The following is a 26916-nucleotide window of genomic DNA, read 5'->3' as shown; positions in this document are numbered from 1 at the left end:
GACTGACCTTGCTGGAGCTGTACTTCCAATGCAGTCATATTTTCAAGGCAGCAGTGGCTGGTGGATTCACAGCCCCCAGCTTCCCGATGAAAACTGGATGTGTCCATAGGTGATTGCTATTTGCTTTTTCACTCTGAAATGCATTAACAGGCAGACCGTATCCCTCCATGTTTGGACTGGATATAAGGCAGACAGATTTTACATTGAGGATGGTGAGAGCCTGGAACAGGTCACCCAGAGAAGCTGTGGATGCCCCATCAGTGAAAGAGCTCAGTCAGGTAGGATAGGGTTTTGAGCAACCTGATCTAGGGAAAGATGTCCCTGCCCATGCTGGGGGTATTGGACTAGATGATCTTTAAGGGTCCGTCCCAACCCAAGCTATCCAGTGATTCTGTGATTCCACAGTCCCAGCAGACAGTGTGAGATTACAGCACGTTGGTGACCGGCGTCTTGGTCCTCATCCATTTGTTGAACCACTGTCACCAGGAGGAAACCATTTCACCCCTGCGTTGCCCCATGGAGACTGTCCCTATTCCAGGACGTCCACCCCTAATGAAGGGAATGCCAAGCCTAGCACAGCAGAAATCCAGTCTTAGTCAGGACTACTCAATATCAATATCATTAGAATACGTACAAGTAAAAGAAAAGAAAGTTCTGCTTACACAGGCAAAGAACTGGGAAAAAAAAGCTAGGATCTGAATTCTAGCACTGATAGTTATTCTGCACTACAGTTTTCCATATTAGGAATGTTTTCTTGTGGTTGGATTTAATCCACTTCCACAGTGGTTTAACTGAAGCCAAATCAGGATTAAATGTGTTTACACAAAGACTTAATTCTATTAATTGTCTATGAATTGTATTAATTGTCTAATAACTATTGGAGGCTATTTTTCTCTATAAATAAGACCAGAAAAACACCTCCTGCAATCTGACATTTCTCAGTGATTTGAGTGAGACTTATTTTCAAATCTTTAATTGGATGAGCTATTTCAGTTGTCCCTGACCCTTTTCAGAGAGGTTACACATAGGCCTGTCGAAACATATATCCTGGGAACAGACACAAACCCCACAGGAATTAATCAGGAGAAACTGAATTAACTGTGAGCAGAGCACATCTCAAGGAGTAAAGAGCCACACTCGGGTCTCCTGGCAAGGGCTAAATTCATTAATGTGACAGGGACTCAGTGTAAGACTTCATTTCCTTTATGGATGGGATTGTGAAAGAAGGCCCCAGTGCATCACAAATCCTGTCCCTTGAGACCAGGTTCCTGTTTTTCTTTCTTTTAATGTATTTATTTGAGGAGGGAATTTGAGGGGAATGGGGATGACAGTAGTTATTGAGCTGTCAAAGGTTAAGTAAAAGTTAACTAATGGTTGGCCCTGGGAACTGCAGTGGTTGAGTTACCTATGAGGCAGGCAGAGAGGAGACAACCGTGTCCTGAGATTCTCGATTTGATCTTAACCCCAATCTCCCTTCTCTGCACACCTCACTGAGACGTAACTCGCCGTGTTGGTGACCCCAGCCCATCATCACTTCCAAAGACGCACCTTACCAGATGTCAGAAAGTGGAAGCGACGGGCACGTTCCCGCTGGAGCCATTCCCGTGGGGTGCTGACTTGTGTACATGCAGGGGTGGGCAGCAGCAATGAGAGGCTGTGCAGCCAGCTTAGGGCTGAGATGTGCACAAGTCCTCTCATCCCCACCTACTGTGGAATTAATTGGTAAATCTGTGGCTTTTTCAGATGTTTTGAAAAGCACCTGTCTTCAGTTGCCTTTTTTGTACCACTAATGCAAAAATCCTCCCTCCACAACCTTGTTCAATTTGCAAAGACCTCTTAGTAAGTCAGCCCAAGGACAAATTAATTAAAGTACATGAATTAATTAATATTGAAGAATTACAGTAAGTTCATAAAAGTGGCAAATGTTTGAGCACAGATCATTGTGTCCCATTCCTAAAAGGTCCAACTGCTGCTGTTAGTGGTGTACATGCATTCCTCCTCATGGAAACCTGTACAAAAGGGCACACAATTGCGATGGTGATGAACACAGCAGGTGTGCACTGAGGGAAGGAGAGGGGAAGCCACACGAAAGCCATCAATGTAAAGATTTTCCCAGTGACTAATAAACTCTGGGTGCCCAGACTGAGGCATCCTACAAAGGTACCCGATTGGGAAGGGAGGGCAAAATCCTGCAGCAAGGGGACACCTTGTCCTGTGAGAAATGGCCTGACTCAGCTCCAGAAACTGGAACTGAAAGAAGACACCACATTTCAGCACCCCACAGCTACATATGGCCATGTAAAGCAAGACGGGGAGCCCCACCATTCGACTGCGTTGGGGCCGCAGTCATTAATGGGCAGGATGAGGTGGGTGCTGGTCACCACTGAAATATCTCTTCCAGAGGTAACTATCCTGTCTGTATTTAATGTCTTGTAGAAGTCCTCACATCTGGTTACTCACGACCCTATGTATTTATGTAGAACACTCTGATTTTATTCTTATTTAACACAAGAGCATCCTGGAAGGCACTTTAATTCGATATTGTGGCTCTGGAGACAACTATTCACTGTGCCCCTCCCCTGCAGCACTGCAAATCAGATCAGTGAAATGATCCAGGTTAATAAATTTGAAGAAATAAATAGGGCTGTTTGTTACCTGGACCATGCCAACAATCCATCTGACAGCACAGCTCCAGAGCTGAACTGGAAAATGCAGGAGAGGGAACGCGTGGCGTGAATGAGCGGAAACTTTCCAAGATGCCTTCAGCAACACAGACTGTGTTATGGAAATACGCGCATTTTCTGACCACACTGAAGAGCTCGAGGCTTGCTTGCAGCTGGCTGAGGCCCACAGAGCAGCTCCTTGACCAGTGTTCAGATCCCACTGGAGGGATTTGAACTGGTCCACATCCTACACAACCACCTAATTCCCATAGAAAGGGTCAGCGTCCTCACCAGGTGTGTAGGCTGTGACACTCTTTTCTATAGGTTCATTTCTGGAAATAGAAGAGCTGTCCTCCATTGCCACTCTGACCTGAGATTATTCAGAAGAATTCCCCGTTTCTCACTGTCTGTCCCCCTCCTGTCCTCCAGAACATGGTAACTACAAGCCCAAAGCTTGGCAGCGAGCAGGGTGCCTCACCCTTCTTTCTGAGATGGTTTCTCAGCTCAAAAAATGAAGGTAAAATCATGGAAGGTGGTTACAAGACAATATTACTCCTTCCTTCAATATCGTATTTGTATTTTATATTACGTTCCCAACACAAAAACATTTATTTCTGTATATTAACAGCCAAACCAAGATAGCTGTGCAACACAGTAAAGCATGTTTTCAAATGTATATCACTTGCCCTTTCTGTATGCAAGCACCACAATAAGCCCTGTGCCCTCCCACAGGGCAATCCTACTTGGCAGGATCACGCTGAGATCATACAGGAATGCGAGCACAGCCAGATGATCCCCACTGACCAGCCACTCCCGAACACACCGCAAGAACAGCTGAGATCTGCTTGATTTTTCCTTAATGGAAGCAGCAATTTAGATCTCTTCTTCTTTACCCAGCAACAGGGTTTTGGTTTTTTTTTTTTTGAATTTAATTATCCTTGAGATTTCCTCCATATCACAAGCTTAGCTGAAGCAGGCAAGTGGAATTGAAAGTTCCTGATGATACAACCAATAACAGACACTGCAATCACATATACCTCATTTTCTATGGGAACAAATGGTTGAAAAAAACAGCAACAAATACAATTGAAAATAATACAAATGAATGCTTAATTCATGCCTAGGCTGATCAACATAAAACAAACTTCTGCAAAGATGTTTGAAAGAGAAAAAAAAACACTATTAATTTTCACATTTTGGAGTGCATTGTAGAACAGTAATTGCCGTTTTTTCTCATGCTAACGAGGGAGGTGAATTTATGTCAGACCTAGGATTTGGACATAGGACAACCTAATCCATGCTGTGCTCAGACAACTGTGCTATTTTCCTACTTCTAAGAACAAAGTACAAAACGCACCCAGCTTCCAGAGCACGGACCCTCCGACCAGGGTTCACCTAACAAAGCCGGTGTCTGCCACTGAGCTCATCCCTCCTCTGGCAGCCACGCACAGCCTAAGGAAAGAAAACTTGGAGGCTGTGAGTCATTTCACCTGCAGCTCGATGCTAAAACAGGTCAGACACACCGTACCCTGAAATGCCTGTTTGTCTCCTGTGTCTAAAAAGGGAGCTTTGTCCAAGTCACTTGGATTCAGGCACCTTCCACGTGATGCTGGGTAAGAAGCATCTGAACCCCTGCCTCTAGCAGCGCAAATGTCAGGGTTCGGAGCAGGCTTTTCAAAAAGCCTTCCCTTAAAGCTTTTGTGTGTGTGCGCGCGCATTATACCCTTCATCTGATGCTATTTTTACTCCCTCCAGCATGCTGGGGTATTGCCAGTTCCCAGCTGGGATGCATTCCCCACCCAGCCCCAGCCACCCGCCAGTCCTTCCAGATAAGCACTATTATTTTAAAAGCTGCAGAGGGAGGATGAGCGATGACTGCACGGAGGACCAGGCTGGCAGATCCAAAAGCAAAGTGTTTTTTAAACCTAGGCAGGTCACAGAGAACACAATACACTGTTGGTACTTCAAGGGTAAAATGTTCTTAAATATTTTTTTTTCAGAAATTAAAGTTTTTTAGAATGTTACTTTTTAAGATGTTATTTTTTTTCCCTTTATTTTACATGAACTTATATTTTAAAAGTTTAACTGTAGAAAGAAGGGAAAGAAATGAATACACACGAAATAACCTACCATGAGTCCTTCTGTTTGTAGTTCAACAGAAAACAGACCCCTGGGCTAGCAGAGCCGTGAAATGCAGCTCTGTCTGATAGAAGACCATGGGCCTTCTGTATTTGTCCTTCATCTGAAAGTCTGGCCTGCGAGCCTCGTATCACGCCAGAGAAGCCTGAACAGGCAGTGTTCATTCAAATCTTCCTTTGGGCAGGACGTAAAAACTGCTGGAACGCACTGTGGATGGATCCTCTTTCTGGTCTGGTTCTCTGCCTTGAAAACCTATTTCATTGCAGGCTTCCTACCTTTCCAAAATGGAGAGGTCAATGGCAGCACTGCTCACAAGACGCATTTTTGGCTCTTAACACCAGGGTAGACTTTGGAGCAATGCCTCCTCCTAGGTCAAGGCAAAGCAAGGAGGTTTGAGCAGACAGCCCCAATGGGAAGACCAAGCCAGCAAGGCCAGCTAACGCCAGCAAAGAGCCAGCAAGGAGCACTGGCTCCAACCCATCTTCAATTAACAGCTTTTGGGTATGGCTTGTACATAAGAACAGCCTCTGACCGTGGTGTCCTGTGCTGGCCGGAGTCTCTGCAACCAAGAAGCGTGGTCAGAAACTCTCTGCTGAGGCTGACAGCGATGAAAAACCTGGCAGAAATGCAGGGCAGCAGAAGCTGGAATAAGCGAGAGCAAGCAGAGATCAAAGCCAGAGCATCTCTTTCCAAATGTAAACTGCATTTAGGATGCCTCACCTAATTTACTCCTGTAAATCTCCCTGTCCTCTTAGCTCACTTTATTAATCTGCACTCCGACCGAGGATGCAGAATGGATGGCCTGAAATGATGGCTTTATTGTTCTGCTCTATACACTCCTCAGACAGATAGCTTTACTGTGATGTGAAATTCAGCCTCAAAAACAAATTGCTCTAACAACGGTTTTAATTGCTCTGCAGTAAATTCTCCTTAATCCTCCTGTCCCAGGAACTGCTTTTTGTTAAACCACTGCTCCATCTGCATGTGGGAAAGGAATCACTGTCCTTGGCTGTGCAGTGAAAATGACTGACTGTTGAGCAATTAGCTAATCTCTGGGATAGGAATGTTTCACTAAACAGTCTTTCATGCTGGATTTTGGAGGAAAAGAAGATTTCTGTAGGCTGGTCTGCTGGCTGCTTGAAAGAAACAGTAAATAATAACCCTTCTGCAAATTTCTATTGATCTTGACTTCACAGATATGGTAGCATGCAAAAGCAAAAGCTTGCTACCAAGCACATTTTAATTTTCCTATGGAGAAACTGCATTCATGTAGTTTCCTCCTAACTGATTATTGAATTGACTTGTAAGAGAGGTGAGTATTTCCAATACAAATGACAAAGTGATGTCATTTCAGGGCAAGAAGAATTATTTCTGTGAAGCTGAAAAAGCCCTTTCAAGGCAAATTTAATCACATTTTATGGGCAAGAAAAAGGTTTATCTTTTCATCATTACTTAATATAGATCTGTGTTCCCCAAGCTGCTCATCTGAAAAAAAAGCTGGGTACATAGCGAGGGAGAGGCTCTTCAGAAGAGCCCCAAAACAGCAAATTAGCAATTTCCCAGAGCCCAGAACTTCCATCCCCTCGCTACTGCTTGCTCCATGATTTAGAAATTGAATATTGTAGGCCAAATTTTAATCTGGTTCCATTTTGTGTTCGCAATCAATTTGCACGGCACCCAACTACTCTTGCAGAGAGACATCTGTGCATGCTGACAGTCAATTAGGCTGATCTGCATTTGTGAACAAGCATGCATATTAAAAAGAGAGCGGTTGAGAGTTCGCCCCATCTATTTCATATGGATCTGAAGTCATCCTGCTTTACTTCACAAGTCTGGATTGAAGAAGAAAGAGGAGAGAAGCAGGAAGAGATCCAAGTCCCATTTGTCACCTCCCAAGAACATCATGGCCCGACACATACGGCACCAGACTGGGATTCGGGAGAATAGATTATTCCACTGGTCCAGCCTTTGGCCAAGTGGGAGGTCTTGTGCAAATCACACTGTCACTTTGTGTATCCATCCCTCCCGGCGTAAGAGAGGATAATGATCCTGCCATCATTTCTGCAGTTAATTGGAAATCCCTATATCACGGCTAACTATTTACAACCGAGAGACTAGAATTCATAGCTGGTAACAGAGAGAGGCCAACGTTTTGGCTTCTTGCCAAAATTGAGGCAGTTCATTAACAAAAGAAGCCATAAAAAATAGACATTGGTGTTCTTCGGATTTCAGTTCAGGAAGAAGACCTTAAAGTCTCTGCTGTGCTAGGGCAGCGCACAACAAATGTGCAGTGGTACATGTGGGCCTTTCCAATGCCCTGATACATCTGTCAGACCTTGATTCACGGTAGCACTGACACCTGCTTAGCAAGGAGAGATCAGGCAAGTCGCACAGCTTGAGTGATGGGCACTGATTCTGCAAAATGATGTGATTACACATTTAACTAAGTGTATGCTGAGCTTTGAGGCTAAGGAGTCAGATTTCCAAAAGAAACATCAAAGCTCCTTACTCCATTTGCACAACCACATGCATTCACACCATCCACAAGAGCACTTTCTGAGAACAGGTAAGCCTCCTGGATCAGGAGCCTGTCAAGTCACCCAGAACCTGAGCACCTTCGGTCCATACGTTTGGCACTTACGGAGGCTCCCCTTTCTTTGTACGCTGGGGGAAAACAATGCATGGATTTTCTGCTGCTGCAGGCACAGCTGCTATATCTGATGCCAGCTGGGCTCTGTGTTCCTGCTAGGAAAAGGATGCTGAAGAAGGGCACTGAGCACCTTTGGATGTGGGCAGCTTTGCTACGGGTTTTAAACAAGGCCCTGGAATTGAAACTAATCACTTTTTTTCCTGCTTTGCCCTCACTGTTTTCTGTTTTCATCGCTGTAACCAAACAGCAGATGTCTCAGCATGTTGCAGAACAGCCAGACTCAGATCTATTCCTCCAAAGACAGCAAAATGCCTCTTCCACATACAGAAAGTTATTTTAAACAGTGAACCAGCAAGACCGCTTTATTTATGCATTAAGGTATGCTTCAACTAGGACCTACTGCAGGCATAGTTTAGGGTCAGTCTGTTGCAGACAAGAATATGGGTCTGCGCTGCCTCTGAAGAGACTTACCTGTGACTGTGATCCAAAAAGTCACAGTCCCTTCTATGGGGTTCTCATCACAACTCGGGGGCAATGAAACCCTGCTTTAGCCTCCTAATTCTAATCCTCAAATCCTAGACTGAACTCGGTACAAAGACTAAATTCCAAAGAGCTGAAATATTTTGTTGAATCAGCACCTAGTTCATTTTCTGTATAAAATACAGCAGCCTTAGTGCCTAGCTCTTCCACTGGATCTGGAGGAGAACCACAGCAAAGACCACCCTACACCAAATCCCTCCCACAACTTTTTGGACTCCACGTTGATGTAAATAACTGGTGACACATATCACCAAGTGGAGCACCATGACCACGTTGCTGCCATCAATCCTGACAGCACATCACCAGCAGGAGCCCCAGGGCTCAGGAGCTGAAGGGAGCTTCCCATTGCCTCCCAGCCCGGCTGTGGGGCGCTGTGCTCACCAGCAGGCAGTGCCTCTTCAAGAGGACAGCTTCCAACGAGATCAGGCAGACCTGGTCCTCACAAACTTATACTGGCCACTGGATCAATACCTGCTATCGGCAACGACCTAGTGAAATGTCAGCATGCAGCACTGTCAATTGATTCAGGCTTTGCTGTGCTGCAAATGGGTTATGGTCTGTACATTTTAGTACAGATGATTACAGAAAGAAACTCCTCGAAGAAAGCAGCTTTCCCTTTGCCCAGCACAGTATCTCCTAAGAGTGATATGCTTCTGAGCATAAACAGGGAAAGATAGTTCAAAGCCTCCGGACAACAGCAGGGTGGTTTGAGCTCGGGGTGGACTGCAGAAATGGTGCTCTCTGGGATGGGGAAAAGTGCCAAAAGACTTTTCAAGCTGCTCTTCAGCCTGATTTAGCTTGGAACAGAAAATCAATCATCAATAATAATATGCAGTACTAATCCACCCCTCTTCTTTCCCTATATGGGAGAGGATTCATGTTGCTCTGTCTTTTGCCAGACGCCAAAACCAGGGCACAGGGAGGTCATATCACTTGCCCAGGGTCATTGAGCTCCTTGGTGGATGTGAGGGGGATGGAGCAAAAGTTTGCAGCCCAGAGACCCCACAGTAGGAAAATCCATGCTTCAAAAAGATTAAATAAACAAATATAAGGGTCCATATGGTCAATATTGAAACTAAATAAAATACTTAATATAACAATAGACTTTCTTTTCACTGCTGTCCAATTTGGGAACTACAGACCTAGATTTCAAATAGCTGAGAGTTGGAAGGGGTTAACTTTAATTGCAGTTAAATCCAGTCCAGGACAACTTTACTGCTGTTCAGCTTTGTGTTGGAAGCAGGAAGGGGGGCAGGCAGCACTATCTCTGTTTCTTTACTGAACGTTTTCTGAAGGTCTTGCTTCTATTACAATGAAAAATGTCAAAATCTTCATGTTTGGCTTCTGGCCAGCCTTACTTGTGACAGACCCAGTATTCCTGCATATTCCTAGCACAAAGCCACAGAGAATATAAGCCCATAGAATTTGCAGAATTCGTATATTTTTCTCTGTGTTTTTGCCTTTTACTGGTTTTTGTCTGAAGACCAGTCTCAATAAATGCGTAAGAGAGTGTCTCCTTTCACACAGTAACGCATCAGCAAAAGAACAGCATTTGCTTCCTTCCACTGTAAGTGGAAATTTAAATTAATTGGAATCATAATTTTTTCCCCTAAATATTACTTTAACAGACTAGAAAGTACTTGAAATTTAATCTGAAGTCTTCAGACCTGAAAAAGGGTTTTGTGACTGAAAGCTTGTGGATTTTTTCAGCTATATCACTTGGTCTAAAAAAATATACTGTCCCTCCCTATCATCCTTGTTTCTGACAGTGAAGACATTCTAACTGGCTTTCAGAAACTTTGGTTTTATAGGGAATGTACTACTAGCTACCCTATCCATTCACTTCATCATTCTCAAGGTTTTGTTAATTTATCGAAAAGCTTTTACAGTGGGAGCTACAATTAAAACGATGTATTTCCAATGGCATGCATTGTAGAACACCATCAGTTTTGTTTGGAAACGATGAGTCAGAAATGAAGAAATAATTTTAAAGGGCAGAACATACGAACAACAGACCCGAATGAAAAGGACAATGGGAAGCCTATGTACCTCAAAAAGCCAAGGCATCAGACCTTATTGCATCTACCCATATTACAAAACAGAGACATCAAATGTGCTGCTTTGTCACTGTCAGACATTCCTCACCTCAGCCAGATCCAATAGTGGAGGCTAGTTTTATGGGGAAAGCCACTGGTTCCAGATTCAAGCTAATTCACAGACATGGTAATACTCTTGAGTGGAGCAGATTTAGGCTGGTGGCTGGACAATCGTTTGCTTGTTTCTGTTCTGCTTCTAGAACCCAGTCAAGGACCTGATCTTTTAAACACTTGTAGGGTTGAAGGGAGTGTAACTATGCCACCTGACAGAGAAGGGTACAAAGATCCCTGGTGGAGCATAGTAGTATCTGTCCTGAGGAAGGGCAGGATAAATTAGCTTCGGTGCAGATCTGCTCTATCTGCTTTCAGGTCCAAATCTCACAGTAGTTCTGCTTTCAGACAGCCAGACATTACTTTTTTTCCTTCTTGACCCATAAATACAGCCTATTGCTCTACCAGAGATGACTGAATCTGCCAGTCAACCAAGTCTAGCTGTTGGGTAGTGGAAGGTAAGTGGTACCGGTGCTTACTCCCTTTCCACAGATCTTTTGGATGAAGCCCAAGCTCAAATGACTGCTGGACATATCCCCATGCTGACCTCTCCCATGGGACACCCTGCAAATGAAGCCACAGGGACACTGCAAGGAAGAATGAGTTGGGCAATTCACCAGCCCATGCTTCTGCTTCTCCATGCAGAGATGCCAGAATGAAACAAAACGCACTGCCAGTGGGACCTGGCAATTCTTTTAAGCTGAAATCAAGACTCAGCAAAGATGAACACCTCTGGCAGATCATTCACTAACTGAAAGACAGGGTCAGCCCACTGCATAACAGACACAAAATAACTTATTTAAGCCACTGGGAAATCTCAATTTAACAGAAAAAAAAAAGACCAAAAGGTTATTTAAACTTTTAATATCTACCTCGTTTAACTACAAAATGCGCTCTGAAATAACCTTAACAAGTATCCCTGGGATTCTTCAAGTGAAACATCTCACTCAGCAAGAGCTAAAATTTTCCCAGCTGAGAGCTCTCAGTTGGCAGCATGTGAGTAAGGAGTGCTGGTTGTTGAAACATGCTGTAATTGCCTTTAATATGCTCTCAGCCAGTGCTTCTGTGGGGAGGAATCTCTTGGGGGAGAAAAAAAGACCCAAGACATAAGCACACAAACATTGAAGAGTATCCAGCCAAGAAGAAATATTCTACGAGGAGGATGCACAGCCTACACCAAGGATAAAATCTCCCTTCAGCCAAAAGTGGTTGGTGTTGAGCGGCCACTGAAAGTGTTTTAGCTCAAGAGATTAAAGGGAACTGTTTTTCAGAGACATCTGTAATCATCAGCAGACCAGGGGCCTACAATTTACGGCATAAGCAAACAAAAACTTTTTAAAGAGCAAATACTCCATTTTGATGATTTGGTAATGTTTCTTGGTAGCTGAATCTGAATGAAGTTGCTGATGACAGTCATATCAGAGCTTCTTGCAGGCAAACCCAGTGGGTTGCCTACATGGCAAACACGCAGGACCAACTGCTCCGACGATCCCCAAAGGGACCATTTCTAACCTCAGAAGATGTGACTGAGGAACACAACAAGCGGTGACTCTTACGAGCTTTGTATTTATTTCTGAACATTATGAGCAAAAGGAAGAGACAGCACAAAAGAGTTAACTAGTGGGGGTATGGGGATGGGATAAACAGATGGTGTGGTGAAGAGCCATTTCCTTCCCATTTACATGCTGACTGCATTAAATCAATCCCTGGGCTTTCATGTCAGTAAGCTAAGGCTCTGCTGGGGAGGATTTTAGTGATCTGGCTATATCCTACTTGTGGGTATCATTCTATTGTGTCCCAGCATTTAGCTTATTTCTCAGGGAAAAGTTCCTTCAAATTTCTTCGTGTGATTCTTGGTGATCTTCCCTAATACCAACATCACAGTCACTGCCTCTTTTCTAGATGTGGATCTCTGCAAAGCTCATCAACACTGTTTTACACTCCTATCCATGCATTTAGGTACTAACACAGGATGCTCCTTAGGGGCTGAGCCTGCTGTTTTTGCAGCCTTAGCTTATCTCATTGCTCCAGACCCAAACAAATTAGTTTATAATCCTCAGTATTGTATACTTTGGCAAATCTGGCTTTAAAAGTGATCAGAAATGACCTCCTCCTGTAAAATTGGAGTCAGTCCAGTTGATTTGTCCCCTATCCCTGACTAGGGCTAGTAAAAAAAAAATACAACTGTACTTGGACAAATAACAGGTCTTTTCAATCAATAACATTGATGACTCTGTAGTTCCCCATTAGTGACTATGCTGCACCCTGTTTACACACTGTATCCTTTCTACCACTCCCTGTGCACACACAATTAACAAAACACCAGCTGCTACATGATAGATGCTGCTGCAATGATGCGGAGCGACACCAGACAGAAGTAGTACAGATCTCTGGCTCTGTTACCTTTTCATCTCAGATGCTGCATTCATTTCCCGGTGCTCCTTGTGACCTCTGGGACCTTGGCTAAAGCATCCTCTGTTTTCCTCTGAGTTGCTATTTCTCTGGCACCTGAAAATGCAGCTATCCCCTAATCTCCCACACTAGACACCAGTTCTTCAGTCATCTTCTTCCAGGAAGATCTTGCTCAGACACTACTAGGAGGCTGAACCTTCTCAGTGGGGTCTGACACCTGCCCTTGGGTGCTGGAGAATGCCTAAAGATGTACAGCTGTGCCAGATATTCCACCCATGGGGCAGGGCTGATCCATGGGACACAAGCATCTGCCCACAAGCAGGTTAACAAGGTTAAACGAAGCCTTTGGGGATTTTGCAAGGTCAATCTCTGTCTCAACAGAGTCCTTACCTATTAGCAGCTATCTGACATGTTGGGCTGAATTTGAGCACAACCGGTCTGAGAGGAAGCTCTTCACAGGGACGCGTTACTGATGGACCACAGGGCAAGCAGTGCCTTGTTTCAAACTCTGTGACAAATGCTTTAAGTTACAGCTTTATGGTTCATGTTGATCAGTCAGGCATCTGTTTGGTATATTAATGCGTGGCTGGGTTGTGCTTGTAAATTATTATTCATATACTTTTGTAGAACATCTTGAAGTTATTGGCTAAGTCTTTTTATAAATGGAAACAGGGACAATTAATAACACATGAAAAGCATGCATGATTCAGTTCCTCCATTTACCTTTCTACTGCAGCCTTCTTTGGCAGGAGGGCTAATACAGCCTGGGAGAAGGATGGAGATCATTCATAATTGAGCTGCTCTGAACTACCAACAACTGTTCCGTTTAAAAATGGATTTGCCTTAGACACATGGTGGAGATTGACATTCATTACAATGGCAGGAGTCAAGGAAGGCAGAATCGATGAAAATGGTGGGCTAGACCTAGAAATGAAGTGCTGAGAAGCCAGGATGCTCTGATAAGGAACAAGGATAAGGAAACCTGGATGCCCATGCACCAAGGGACAGGTGATCGGTACAAATGGAAAAGCAAAGCTTATCTTGATAAAAATGCTACACTTCATCTGACCAAAAGAAATATCCCACTTAGAAAGTCTTCTGGGCTGTCAGACAAAGCCAAAGCCTACTCCTGTGGGAACAGGAGCATCCTCCATAAAAAAACAAAGCAGAGGCCAACAGACTGTTTCCAAGAGAGCTGTGTATTCAGAGAGGGTGGAGAGGTAAGCTGCCTGCCCCAGATATACAGTAGACCAATAGAAATATTTAGGTAGAAAGCTCTGTACAAAATCTTTCCACCAGCTGAAACGTCTTCTGCAGAATACCAATAAAACAATCTAACCATCAGCTGAAAGTCCAAGGGGAGGCCCAAAGTCCAAAAGATCACTGACAGTTTAATTAATGGAGTTAAAAGAAACAAAGACTTTAATCACTGAGTATGCTATGCTCTAACAGCGTCTTACATCCGAAAATTGTATTCCGTTTTGTTGCCTTTAAGAAGGGAAACAAATTAAGACCAGGGGCTGTGGAAACTGAAAAGTGAAAATAGGAGGAAAAAACATGGATTAGTAATAAGTATTCTTTCCTAAATTCACTAAACTTTCTTTTGCCTTTCAGCAAATTGCTCGGAAGTGCAATAACAGGGGACTCAGCTTATTTCAGGTTCTTCCCAGAATACCCGTCCCTACTGACAACCATTCCCACCTCTGGCATATATGTAAATCAGCTCCTCAAAAAATCGCTCTTCCAGACTTCCTTTTCACAAGACCTTAACCAAGGCAGCTTGCTAATCACAGCGACTGGCTGACAATTAGAAAAGGCAAAGTCAATCAACTATCATTAAGTTGAAAGTGACAGGCTGGGGGTTATTTTTAACTAAAACAAGTGGGATTCATAATTCTCCACCAAGTTCCTCTTGCCCTCTGTGTACTATTTAACTCTTACCTACAGGCAAAGTTTCCTTGCCATCGAAGGTAGCCCCAAAATAGCATTCAAAGCAAGGTAAATCTAGGAACTGCAGTCCTGCAATGATTATCACATGCTGAACCAGCATGTTTGGGTATCATCGCATTTGTGAAGTGTTTGCTGAAAAACAATAGATGGATGGATTTATAATTGCACAGAAAAGAAAGACCTTATGCAGGGAGTTTTATTTAGCATTTCACAGCATTTCAGGGGCTTCATGGGGAGCCTTTTTGTGCAAGCCAAGACAAAAACCTGTTTGGACAAGGGGAGGCAAAAATAAAATTAGTGCTATCTCCGGTGCAAAACAGCTGTGACATTATTACTGTTATTTCTAGACTGGATGAAACTGATCCCATTTTGGGCTAGGAGAGAAAACTCCCTCTTGGGTGAGTGCTAAAACTCTGCCTGCTCCCTGTGAAGCCTATGGGCATCCATTCATATGATCCCAATGAACTGGCAGAGGTTCTCTCTACCCAGCTATGGCTTTGGGTGCTTTGCAGCTGGCATCCCCAGTCTTGTCGAAGAAAGATTTGAGGGAGTGAGAATTCAGGTGCAGAAACTCGTTTTGATATTTGAAAGTCATGCTGAGTTACTGAAACATCTGGCAGTCAGCTCCAGCAAGCAATGATGGAAGCCACCAGAGAACTTGGGGTTCAACATCTCAGCTTTGTAACACTTCACCCTCTTTCTGCAGTCGTTGTGTTGGAGAAGATGTAGATCTATGTGGTAATTAAGCTCAGCAACTCACGCAAGAAATCCATTGGTCTGGGTGAGCTGTTTGGAGGGTGTGTGAGATAACACAACAAAGTCTCTCGCCACTTTCTGTCCAAGTCCCACTTGCTAGAGGTTACCTGCAGTGGCTACCTGCAGCAGCAACAGCTCCCAGGACACACTGAGGACATCATGGAATAAACTGGCTACTCTCAGCAGTACCACAAATACAATACTCCCAGTCAGCCCGTGGCTGGGCTCATGGCTTATTAGGCACCAGGGGAGCCATACAAAGCCACGGGGAGAGCAGCTTCATTAGGACGCCTGCCCAAGAGAGCCTGCTGCAGAGCTAAGCCTGGCAAAGTAAGAGCCCACGAGGGAAACTCGGGCACTTAGGGACGGTGATCAGCTCAGGTCTGCTGCGGGCTGAGCTCCCATGCCTACGTTCATCACATCAAAGCTCAGAGGGGCTGATGATAAAAACTTTCCTAACTGGCAACTGAAAATGACACGGCAGTGTTGCTTCTTGTTGCACCATGCACATTCCCTCCCTTTCTTTAGCGGTTGGAAGAGATTAGAAGCATCAAATTTAATCGATGAAGGGATGTGAACACAAAATATTTATTTTTTAATATTTACAGGATTAAAAATAGTAAACCTTTGATTTATTTTTATCATCATTCAAGTCCTGTGCAAGCAACACTACCCTGAATCAATATTAACAGACAGCCTGCAGAAAGCTTTCTGAGTGAACTAAGGAGAGTCTCTTAATTATGGCAGCTTTCTAAACAAGAAAATGGTATTAATCCACAAAGAGCACATTAGCAAATCACTCTCAGTCTAGATCTTCCCTCTAACATAGCCAGTTTACACTTTTGTTTTCCTATGGATGCTGCTCATCCCTGACATTTCCTGATGAACGATCTGTCTGCACACAAATAAATCACTCCATCTGCATTTCCCTGGCTGCACGAAGAAGAGATGCCAGCACATTTAGCTGGGGTAAATCAGCAGAGTGCCTTGTGTAACAGCTGCTGAGTCTCTGTGCGCAGAAAGCAACACATCAGCACATACAATTTTCTTCTGCAGCCGTACTGTACTGTTCAAAGATCCTTGAATGAAAAGTATACTAAATTGCCTTGCATTTCCCAACAACAACAACAAAAAAAAACCAGTTAAATAATGGTCTGACAAATGAGATCTAAGCTATTTTGATTTAGATTTAGACAGAGAAAGTAGCTGCATGCCCATGAAAAAATAATTCTACCTCTGTAATGCCAAAGGATTATTAGGATTGGGCTCAATCCCACTTCTAACAGAGTTGGTGGTGCTTTGCCTCTTGTTCTTTACAGAAGCACAACCAGGACCTCAGAGAAAGGTACTTAACTTAGAGATTATATTCAAAATAGAATAGGGGTCTACTGGTACCTTGTGGGATTAACGTGGCTCTGAAACACTATTAAAATATTGGTTAATCTCTGCTTTTGCCTTCAGTCTGAAAATCCAGACTGTGCCATAAATCTGCACTACCCCAGACATCCCAGAGACCCCAGGTGATGCACAGTGCCCTATTTTCAGGTAAGTATTTAAGTGCTCGCTAAGAAGCCCGAGCCCTTGAGGTGGTAGGGAGAGGAGAGACTTCAGGTTTATCATCCACTCCCCCACCATCTACGAACACGGTCGCAGCCACGGGAGGATGCAGAGAAAACCCCTGTGCTCCCTCTGTACCTGCAGGGAAGGGCTCAGCGGTGCAGTTGCTCCCACACCCCCAATTCCCCCCCCGTCTGCATGACCCAGGCTGCGCCCAGAAGCAAGCCTTGTAAGGGAGATGATGAAGTGGCAAACGGGAAAGGGAAGGGAGTGAGGCACGCAGGAAAGTCACGTTCACAGCTACCATGAAAAGTGAGAGAGCAAACCCCCTGACAGCTTTTATACAGCAATCTCTCTGCTCAGGGACAGCCATCCCATGCCGGATGACAGAGAGGCACGGAGGGGTAAAGTTAATGCTGCTGCAGCTTTCTCTCCGAATTTTTACGCTGCTCTTCTACCTAGCAAAGTCACGCACGGCTCTCCAAGGACTTACTTCCCTGCTGTGACCGCCTCAAATTCACATCCCTGTGCCCCTGAAGAGGAGGCCAAGGAATGACTCGGGGGAGCAGGAGACAGGAGCAAGGAGCAGCAGAAAAACTCTGAAGCTGAGGTCTGGCATCCCTCCACCCATGGGAGCATGTGGGTTTTTCTGGAGCAGGAGGGGCAGCGTGGGTGCACTGCTGAGGCCACGCTGGGTCCCGTGCACATCCAATACACACCTGGACACCTGCAAAGGTGTTGCCAAATCTACGTCAGTGACAGTCCTTCAGGAAATACAGCAGTGGAATAATAGCATATCTGGAGATAACTGAATACAATAAGGTCAAACAATAAAAAAAAAGAAAATTGTCTTACGTGAAAGCTTCTTAGAGCATAATGGAGGCTGCAAGGTCTGCTAAGATGCCAACAAAATGAAACCATATTGATTTTGGAGGGTGTAACTTACTTGGTCTGTGATCGTGCTAAACTGTAGCTACAGCTAAACTATAGCTATAGGACTTCATTTTCTGGAACAACACTCTCACATAAAAAGAAGAAAAAATACAAATAACAAAAGACCAAAGAGGGCCTGCAGATGCTTTGAGTCCCCCGGAAGGGCACAGAAAAGAAACATGCCATATGCTTTGCCATCAAGAAGTGGATCAAATTAATTTCCAATAAGCTTGAGCAAGCCACTGAGCCGCAAACAAAACTCTGAGTTAACAGTCATGCCAAAAGCCTGCTAGCTATATAAACCGTAATAGAAATTGATCTGTTGGATCTGCCCTTCCAGAGGCTTGATCCTGAGCTCACAGGGACCCTTGCCACTGGCTTGAACCAGCAAAGGAATAAGCTCTACACACAGAAGAAAAGTACCAGGACTGAGAGATGGATGAGGCCTGGGGGTGGACACGTTCCCCAGCACAGGACAGGGGCCCAGGGCCCCACTGGAGCCCCCCCAGCTGATCTGATCTCCATTACTAGTCACGGCTGCTCCCCAAGCAGCACATTCTTCTCCCTGCTTCTCTTCAGCAATAATGACAGAAAAACTTGCTTTGCCCAGATAGGTTTTGTCACCACTGCTGTCTGCTGTCCCCACATGGGGGAAGATCCCATTGACAGTGCAAAAAGGGGTGGCAATGGATGATGGACCTACCAGTGCAGATGGACATGGGGCACAGGAGGTGCTTAGCATGCTCTGCTCCACAGTTACCCCTTAGTTCTGTTTGCCAGTGTTACCCAAGGACCATGGTCTGATCCCATCCTATGTGAGCAAGTCAGAACTGAGCAGGAACACCAGCTGGCAAAGTGCAAACAGCTCTGAGTGAAGCTGCCTTAATTTAATTGGAAATGGCTTTCAGAGCTCAAAACTGGCGAAAATCTGCAAGTTCACCAGCACAAGTGCAACCTTCAGGAGCAGGGGCCAATGCACAGAGCAACATCTGCCTTTGATATTGCTTCTGCATCAGGACACTTGCTAATGTAGCATGACATCCAAGGAGTCTTAAAGGTGACAAAGTAAGGGGATCCCGAATGAGCCTTGGTACAACCTTCACTTTTAGGAGGCACGAACGCAGAATTCAAATTGAAATAAAGCTTTTTCAAAAATTACGTGACACAGAAATGATGTGTGATTCATTCAAGAAACAACATATGATTCATTAAAACCTCAAGCAAAAACAGAAAGCCAATTTAAAAAGAAATTATTCTGACCTGAAATGGAAAGACAAACAGGACATTTGTATTAAGAGAGTGTGATGGCCTCACCTGCTTTTTCGCCTCAGAGCTTCACACTGTGCTGGAGGAATTAGATAACATCAGTCAGTCACAGTGTTGTTCCTGGCTTTAAGAATATCACTGGGAAGAGAACTGAACCTCTCCAGAGGGTATTTCACTGCCTTAAAGACACTTGTTTCTCTTTGCATTTCCTTGGCTCATTCCTAGCACACTTTCCAGGAGCAAATGCGCCAGAGACCCTCTATGGCCAATTGTCCTCTTCCTCGGCTGCTCCAGGTTCATTTAACACAGCTCATTTTGCTCACAGTAGTATGTGACCATATGAGGGGAAAATGCTTACTTTACTTAAGCACAGAATTTCAGCTTGGATTTCAGAAGGGTGAAATTTCAGTTTGATTTTTTCCTGCACTTCCACAGACTGCGGTGGTCTAGCAGTTAGCTGGAGATGGTGCATTAGTTGGTGTAAATGGAAGAAACGATGAGAAAAGGAAAAAAAAAAAAAAAAAAAAACCTTTAAAAATATCTCAGCCGAAGACTTGTTTTCTGTGGAAACACAGCTGGTAGCTCAATGCAGGCTTTCCTTCCTGATTTTGACCATCAATATAATGTACATGTATTTGTATGGGTTTGGGTCTCTTGGAAATCTGTCTTGGCTCCCCTTCCTTAGGCCAAGCTTGTAGAGGCCCTCACTCCAGCTGTGTGAAATCGTGAAAGGCACTTAATGAATTAGGCATTATTAATATTCTCTTCCAACATCAGAAGGCAGTAATTAACTCTTTGAAGACTCATCCCAAACTCTGCTTTATAACTTCCAGTCTTCAGAGGCAGCTATGTAATCTCATTGTGATTTTATAGAATAACTTTCCAGATTAATTATTTTCCTTATTTGGGAAAAAAAAAGTTCAAAGTCCTGGTTCTGCCTTGGAGTGTACATTAGTGATGTTAGATGTGCCATAAAGATTTCAGAGCACGAAACAAGATACGCTGCAATACTTTGCAATTACAAATTAAAAGTCACTTCGTCACCCTGAGCAGGAGAGAGGACTGCAGGCTGAAAAGCTAGCAAGCACACTCACTTTATGGGCTCATAAATGCAGTGTGATGGCTGAGCTACCTAATGCACGGAAAAAGAAAAAAATCCAGAGTTGATAATAGCATGCTGAGAAGATGCCTTAAGTAGGTCATTCAACATGCCAAGCCTCTAAATGTTATTCGGGAGTGAGAAAACATTATTTTCCCACTTCAGTGTGACTTTCTCTTCCCTGTCATGTGGAACTAACCTTTCCTGCTCAGTACTATTATTAATTTATTAGCCTTTTGAACGTTTAAATTGTTTCACAGTCTATAGACTACACCTAAGCGGTTGTTGAGGGACAATGCAACACAAATACACATGTGTGTATGCACCCACACGCACGCATGCATATTTGGAAGAGCAGACCTGATGAAAGAGCAATTCTCTCTGTCTATATATTTTTGACAGTGAGAACAAACAGCCATTTTCTTGAGCACAGAACTGCAAGGAGCGTATTTTTGTTATAATTAAATGTCAAACCTTACAAGTGATGACTACGTAGAAAAAGCGTTAAGTATATTTCTATTGAAATCAATTAAAGGAGACAAAACATTTTCTTTCCATTTAGATTACGTGACTTCAGCACAAATTGCTGCAGTACAGTGCAGCTCTGTCAGCCCGCTCTCACTGCTTTCTGTTTGCCTGATGAAACTGTCCTGGATGGCATGGCTTTTACTAAAAGATGAACTCACAGTCAAACACTTCTGAGCCCAACTAGTAATCACATATACTTTCCGCAGATATAAGGTTTGAAACAATCTCCTGAATAATTTTATGTAACAGGACTTGGGTTGCATCCCCGGTGTTGAAAGTAGTATGATCTATTTTGTATCTATGAATAGTACCCAAAATTTCTGCAAAGCAGGCTCTGGCTCAGCACAACGTACTGCAATACTGGGAGTATGACTTTTCCTGTAATAGGTCTTGACTAACACTACAGGAGATATCATAGATGGAGTTCATCTTATGTATCCTAGGTATTTAAAAGTTAGCAATCGAGGACTCCCTCAAAACCCAACATAAGGAGGATGATGCCACAATAGGGATCATCACTGAAGAGGAACCAGATGATTGCCCTCTAGAAGAACCGCTCCACATGGGCTATAAAGGTGATGTGATTACCTTGAATCACTGCCAGCATGGCACAATCCATGTACCCAACACTGAGCTGTGCACTGGGGATCTGAACTCCCTGAGTGTTTTTCCACTTGTGTGACTCTCTCTGCCAGGGCCCCGCAGGAAACCAAATTGTCCAAAACAAGGAGCATGGTAGAGAAGAAAATCCATGGAAAAACAGCCAGGTGATTATTCCCCATATGCATCCCAGGACTGTAGACTTGGACTCCAGCACATTGCCCTGTCAGGAAAAGCTCTCTATGTGTTTTTTGCTGTGCACAACCTTGTCATGCTAATGTGGGCAGGGGATTCCCAGGAAGCTAGCTGAAGTGACAGGTTCATAGTTTTAAGAAAGAAAGAATACATTCTGGCAGCGTATGTGGCATTGTCTTGTCCCATGAAATCACAGTCAGGAAGGCCTGAGCAGAATTGTCATCTTGGGACTGGAGCTGGTGGCTTGTCACAGGTAGGTGAGATGGCAAGGGAAGGATGTTGATGTCACAGCTTGGACAACATCTTATCAACAGAGAAGCAAAAAGCTAGAAACCCCAAACGAGCTTTCAAGCCCCAAAGCCCTTCCTCAGGTCTGAAGCAGAGTTAACAAGCTTCAAGTCAGAGGTAAGCTGACAAGCTGGAACCAAACCTGATTATAATTCAGCTCTTTCAGACTCCTGCACAGGCAGAGTGGGACTGTAATCCCATTGCATCTACTTTTTGCCAAGGGTATTTAGTGCCATACTTGGTATATTAATGAACACAAGGAATGCACCAAAAAATGAATCTCCTTTGAAAGAAGCATTTGTAAGATGCTCCAGTGACCAGGGAGAAACTATACTCAGAAAAGTACAATTCTAGTTCTGTTTAATTCCTGTTGCTTCAGAGGCTGAAATTATCTTGTAAAATACCAAGGTAGCCTCAATATATTATTAGGTGAGATGCCCTTAGGTACAGCTGTAGAAAAATGTTTCAGCAGCTAGAGGATCTCAGTTAATGCTCAATAATCTATAAATCATTGTTATGAGATTTCTCTATGCAAATTAAATTTATATAACACTCATCAATCTTAAAAAAAACATCATAAAGATTAAATTTTGCAGCCGCAATGCGAATTAAAGAATCCCTTAACCTGTTTTCAAGATACGTCCTTATAGCTAATTAATTTTTAGATGGAGTGCTCTTTGAAAGGACTAATGGATAGTGAGCATTGCTGATTGATTATAAAATGAGCAGGAGGATTTAAAAAGTGAGCTGTGAATGTAAAATTGCTACCAAGCTTTATTAACCTTGCCATATTAAAATTTTCAACTACGCAAGTGAGAGAAGCAGGTATTAAAATAATACTTTTGCTGAGTACATTTTATTTATTTAACATCAATAAATTTCTCTTAGTTGGTCTGTACCATGCAGATCCATTAGGCTGTTCTCTTCTGACCTATATCTTGGCAGGTGAGAGACTGAACCTCACCTCTGAGGAATCTAGATTCTCTCATACTGTAACATATAACTTCATACATTATGTAACAGAAAGAAGAAAAAAAAGAAAAAAAACCGGCAGAGAAAATGAAAAGAAAGAGTAATTCATGTCACCCTGCCTGGACTGCTTCTCAGGGCTGCAAATCTATGGCTAACTTTTATTGAGCAATCATTAACAAAGAGCTACAACATTTATTGAAAGGCCAGTTAATCTGCAATGACCTGAAAACATCAAGAGTAAATTGGGGGTTGTTCAGCACTGCAAACAGTCTGCAGGAGTGTGCAATCTCTTGGTGGAAGAAATGGGAAAACAAGAGCAGCTGCCTTACCCGTTTCCTCAAATTGCAGGTGAGTGTGAGATTCCTTGAGAATGAGTTTGCGAAAGCAGTGTAAAAGTCCAACACTTTAAGCAAGGCTTCTCGTTTAATAATATGTAAATCGCAGTATGTCAGAGCCCGCACATTGGCACACGCATGGGCCAGGCTGGTTTCCTTCCAGAAGATATCACCAAACACATCGCCTTTACCTGAAAAACAGCAGCACAAATTTGTTAAAAGGTAACACTTACATGGTGTTCTTCAGCACATGCATCATTTCTTCCTGAACTCTCTTATGCTTTTGATTAAGCTAACATCAGCTCCCAGCTGTGAAAACCAATACAAGTTTTAAAAATATCTGAGGTACTTGAGCATCCTTAGCAATAGCCTCAGGTTTTTAACTTATTTATAGACTGCCCTGAGAAGTGTCACTAAGCATAAAAGCCAGATTGTAAAGGTCTTGGTGTAGCTGAAGATGCTGGTAATGGATTTTCCAAAAGTTCCTGAACTTAGAAGTACTTAACTAATGGTCAGGTTACTACATATTTCTGAGGATCTTTCCTAAATTATATAGGAGCTCCACTCTCACTGAAAGCTGATGCCATTTAGTGTTGTTTTTTTTTTTTTTTTATCACCATGGCTTTGCAGCGCTGTGTAAGAGCCAGCTTCCAGGGACCGAGGATCACATTTTAAAGACAGTTTAAACACTTCTACTTCAGCATGAAAGGCAACGTTCCTTCAGAAAATGCACCCAAAATTTCCAGAGACTTTTAACCTCTGAATACCTGGCTCTAAATCTTGAGCAGATCCAAAAGCCTGTTTCTAAATCCAAACACATCAACTTAAGTAGAGGGTTATGCTTATGTCTGTATTTAAATATTTGCTGACTACGAAAGGGTTTGACCCCTTAGACACCTGCGTATTTAAATAGCTACAACCAGAGGGGAGGTGAGGCCTTGGCTGAGGGCCACGATGTGTGGTTGGTGGCTGGCACCTCAAATTCTGAAGCATGGTACGTGGAAAGACATTTGCTTCAGTTCCCAATGATATTCAAGCCCTTTATTTCAGTAGTTATTAAGAAGAAATGAAAATCAATCGGTCAGTGGTATTATCTTTATTGATTTCGGGTACCTCAAGCAGCCCCTTGGTGAAGGTTAGTGATTTTATAGTTTGGGGATAGAAAAGATAATATGTTTTTGTACTTCTTCCTTTAAAGACTAGCAACATTTCACTCTGCTCTATTTTGGGAACACAGACTGGAGTTATAATTTATCCATCTTATTACTCTTCAGAGTCAAGAGACTATTTCCCTATTTTTGCCCCTGGTATCATATTCAGTTAAACAGGACCAACATTTCTCATGTAGAGTAACATGTGATCTGCGAGTCTCTATCTTCATTTCCTTGTTTTCATTTTGTAACAGAAGTCTGTACGGCAGAATCATCCCTCAGAAAGGTTATAGCATTTTCATTGAATTGCTTTTGAATAATTCCACATATTTGGATGTAATTAAAATGAACTGCAATATATAATATTGCTGATAAAATTTATAAAACAAGTTGCCTTAAAACGCTCTCCTTATCGCAGAGCATTTCTTGCTACCATATAATTTATCTAATGTACTGTTTTGAACCCCTTTGCTGTTAATTGTCCTTGTCTATACCCACAGTTCAAAACCTGGTTTACAGGCATACTCAGCACAGTTACATAATTTATAGAAAATAGACCATTTCTGAAGTGCACAAAAATTGCGTAATGGATTTGCTCTCTGAGGTGGACACAGGACGGAACTGAGTCCTGCTTTCAGCAGCTGCAGACGACTACAGTTAAAAAGACAGAATTCAATAACAGGGACTACTATGATTCTTCCACAGAAATGAGAGCAAAATACTTGTTTTCTTTCTAAATTTAAAGTAATATATAACTAATTTAAGCCAAGAAGCTGGAAGCAGTGGATGCTGACTCAGAAACTCCATAGGATGTCGTGCTACAGAATATACCCAAATTACATACAGATAAAATCACCATTCATAAAACTGAGATCTCTTCATCTTTTGCAGTTCAGTGAGGCAGGAATGATACTGGGTTCCTCTGAAAGAGTCTGAGTCAAGATAAACTGTACCTCTTCCCTCTTTCATGGGTCATCACTCAGTGGTCTTGAATGGTGAAATGGTTACTTGAAGAGATGACTTAAAAGGTAAAGTTGGTATTTTGTCTGCTGCCAACGCTCATTGATTCGCAGGAGGTGACTATAAGAGGCCCATAAGCTCCCTTTATGTTGCAGTTTATTCTCTTCAGTGAGTATAAAATCTTGGAAGCACTCGAGGCTTTTTGAATTTGATGTTTCCCCACACACTTCCAAGTCTCATTTGCCTGCTATAAATGTACTAAGGAACGTCCTGGATGAAAACAAAACCAACCAGATTCTCCAAAACAATGTGCGTTTCCTCATAAATACAGAGATTAATGTACTATACTTTGTCCAGATGAGCTGTAGCTCACTGTGTGGAGAGCAGTAATTATTCATTCAAGTTTTATTTAACACAGTGCAACTAATTGGAAATAAAAAAATCTTAGAATTACAATAAAAAATGTAGCTGGTAGGTCTTAAACCCCAGCTACTTGGAGGCACATCTGCAGTGCACACCGGCATGATGCGCGCACATCTCCAGGGACAGCCCAGGGCTGGGCTGGTGATGAAGAGGCACCTGGGGCTGACACAGCCCACGGCCTTCTCAAAGTCTCTCTCTTGAGATTTTTCAAGGCCCCAGCACGTTACCTCCCACATTTGCACTGCCCCAAGTCCTGAGCAGTCCCAATACTCCTCCTGAACTGAGGAAGTCCCCTTGTGCCGTTGCTCTTGCAGTGCCTGAAGCATAGCTAAAACAGGGAGTGCTGTAAAGCTAAACTGGGGGACTCTTGTGTACACTTTGCACTTGCTGTGAAGAATTACACAGAAAAAAGGCAAGAGGAGAGTTGGCAAGAGGAGAGTCAGGATGTGGATGTTGCTGGCTTAAAGGTGGCAGGAGCATGGATGGAAGGATCCGGGGACCAAAAGAACCACAGAAACCAGGAAGATGTGTGCAGGGTGTTGGTCATGAGCATAATTTTTGCTGAAATAGCTCTACTGGTATCACCCTAAAGACAGACAAAAATTTCCAGGTGTATTATGCATACATGCCTGTACATGAAAACATACATATGGATCCATGCATGTATATATATATATATATATATATTTGGAGAGAATTATACAGCATGTAACTATGTAATGGATAATTATATTCCTATATATTACTGAAATTTTATATTCTGGGTAACTCTCCCACACAGAAGGGGGGGGCTGATGCTCTCCACAGCCTCGCACCATGGACTGAGTTGCCAGTTTGTGAAACAGCAGCTCATGGTTGGACCTTTCAGGCAGAAAAAAATCTTATGGGCCTTATGAAACTCCCCAGGGGCTCGAAATGGGAATGAAAAAGTCCTTGGATTCACAGAGGAAACACCCTTGTAAAACAGAACCCCTCCGAACTCGTTATCTACGAAAAGAAAAAGAAAATATATCTTTCTCCAGATAGGGAAAGAAACAGCTAAAAAATATCCTAGTACACATGATAACCTGAGAGGGCTTTTGGAGAAGGTTTGGGCAGGCAATGAGGGAATGAATTCCTGGTGGAAAACAGCACTGGGAAGAAAAACATATAAAAGGGGCCCAGGCTTTTTCTTAAGGTGATAGCTCTTATGGATGAGAGCAAATTTGGAAAATATATTCTGTGCAGTCTTAGCAAATAGGCCAGCTACCCTACCCCCCATTTTAAAACATCTCCCAAGACCCATCAGTCACACTAGCAAAAGCCAGACACAATGAATAATGTAGGCTTTCCATCAGGATTCGCTTAAATCT

General features: G+C 43.2%; 1 protein-coding gene across 2 annotated transcripts in view; it reads right to left on the bottom strand.

Moving 5' to 3' along the window:
- Positions 1 to 26916, bottom strand: part of KCNH5 (potassium voltage-gated channel subfamily H member 5) — a 154157-nt gene that overhangs the window by 4638 nt on the left and 122603 nt on the right. The window contains exons 10-11 of one of the 2 annotated variants that reach the window (XM_048066139.2): positions 23025 to 23221; positions 15632 to 17541 (exon numbers count right to left, since the gene is read on the bottom strand). In XM_048066139.2, coding sequence (XP_047922096.2) covers positions 17332 to 17541; positions 23025 to 23221 — 407 coding nt within the window. In that variant the 3' untranslated portion in view covers positions 15632 to 17331. Of the gene's footprint in view, positions 1 to 15631; positions 17542 to 23024; positions 23222 to 26916 lie in introns of those variants that run through there. The other variant, XM_013183072.3, reaches the window with a different exon arrangement.

This window comes from Anser cygnoides, chromosome 5 (assembly GCF_040182565.1).
Source record: "Anser cygnoides isolate HZ-2024a breed goose chromosome 5, Taihu_goose_T2T_genome, whole genome shotgun sequence".
NCBI lineage: Eukaryota > Metazoa > Chordata > Aves > Anseriformes > Anatidae > Anser > Anser cygnoides.
The sequence above is the reverse complement of the archived record's forward strand: the minus strand, read 5'-3'. Positions and strand labels throughout refer to the sequence as shown.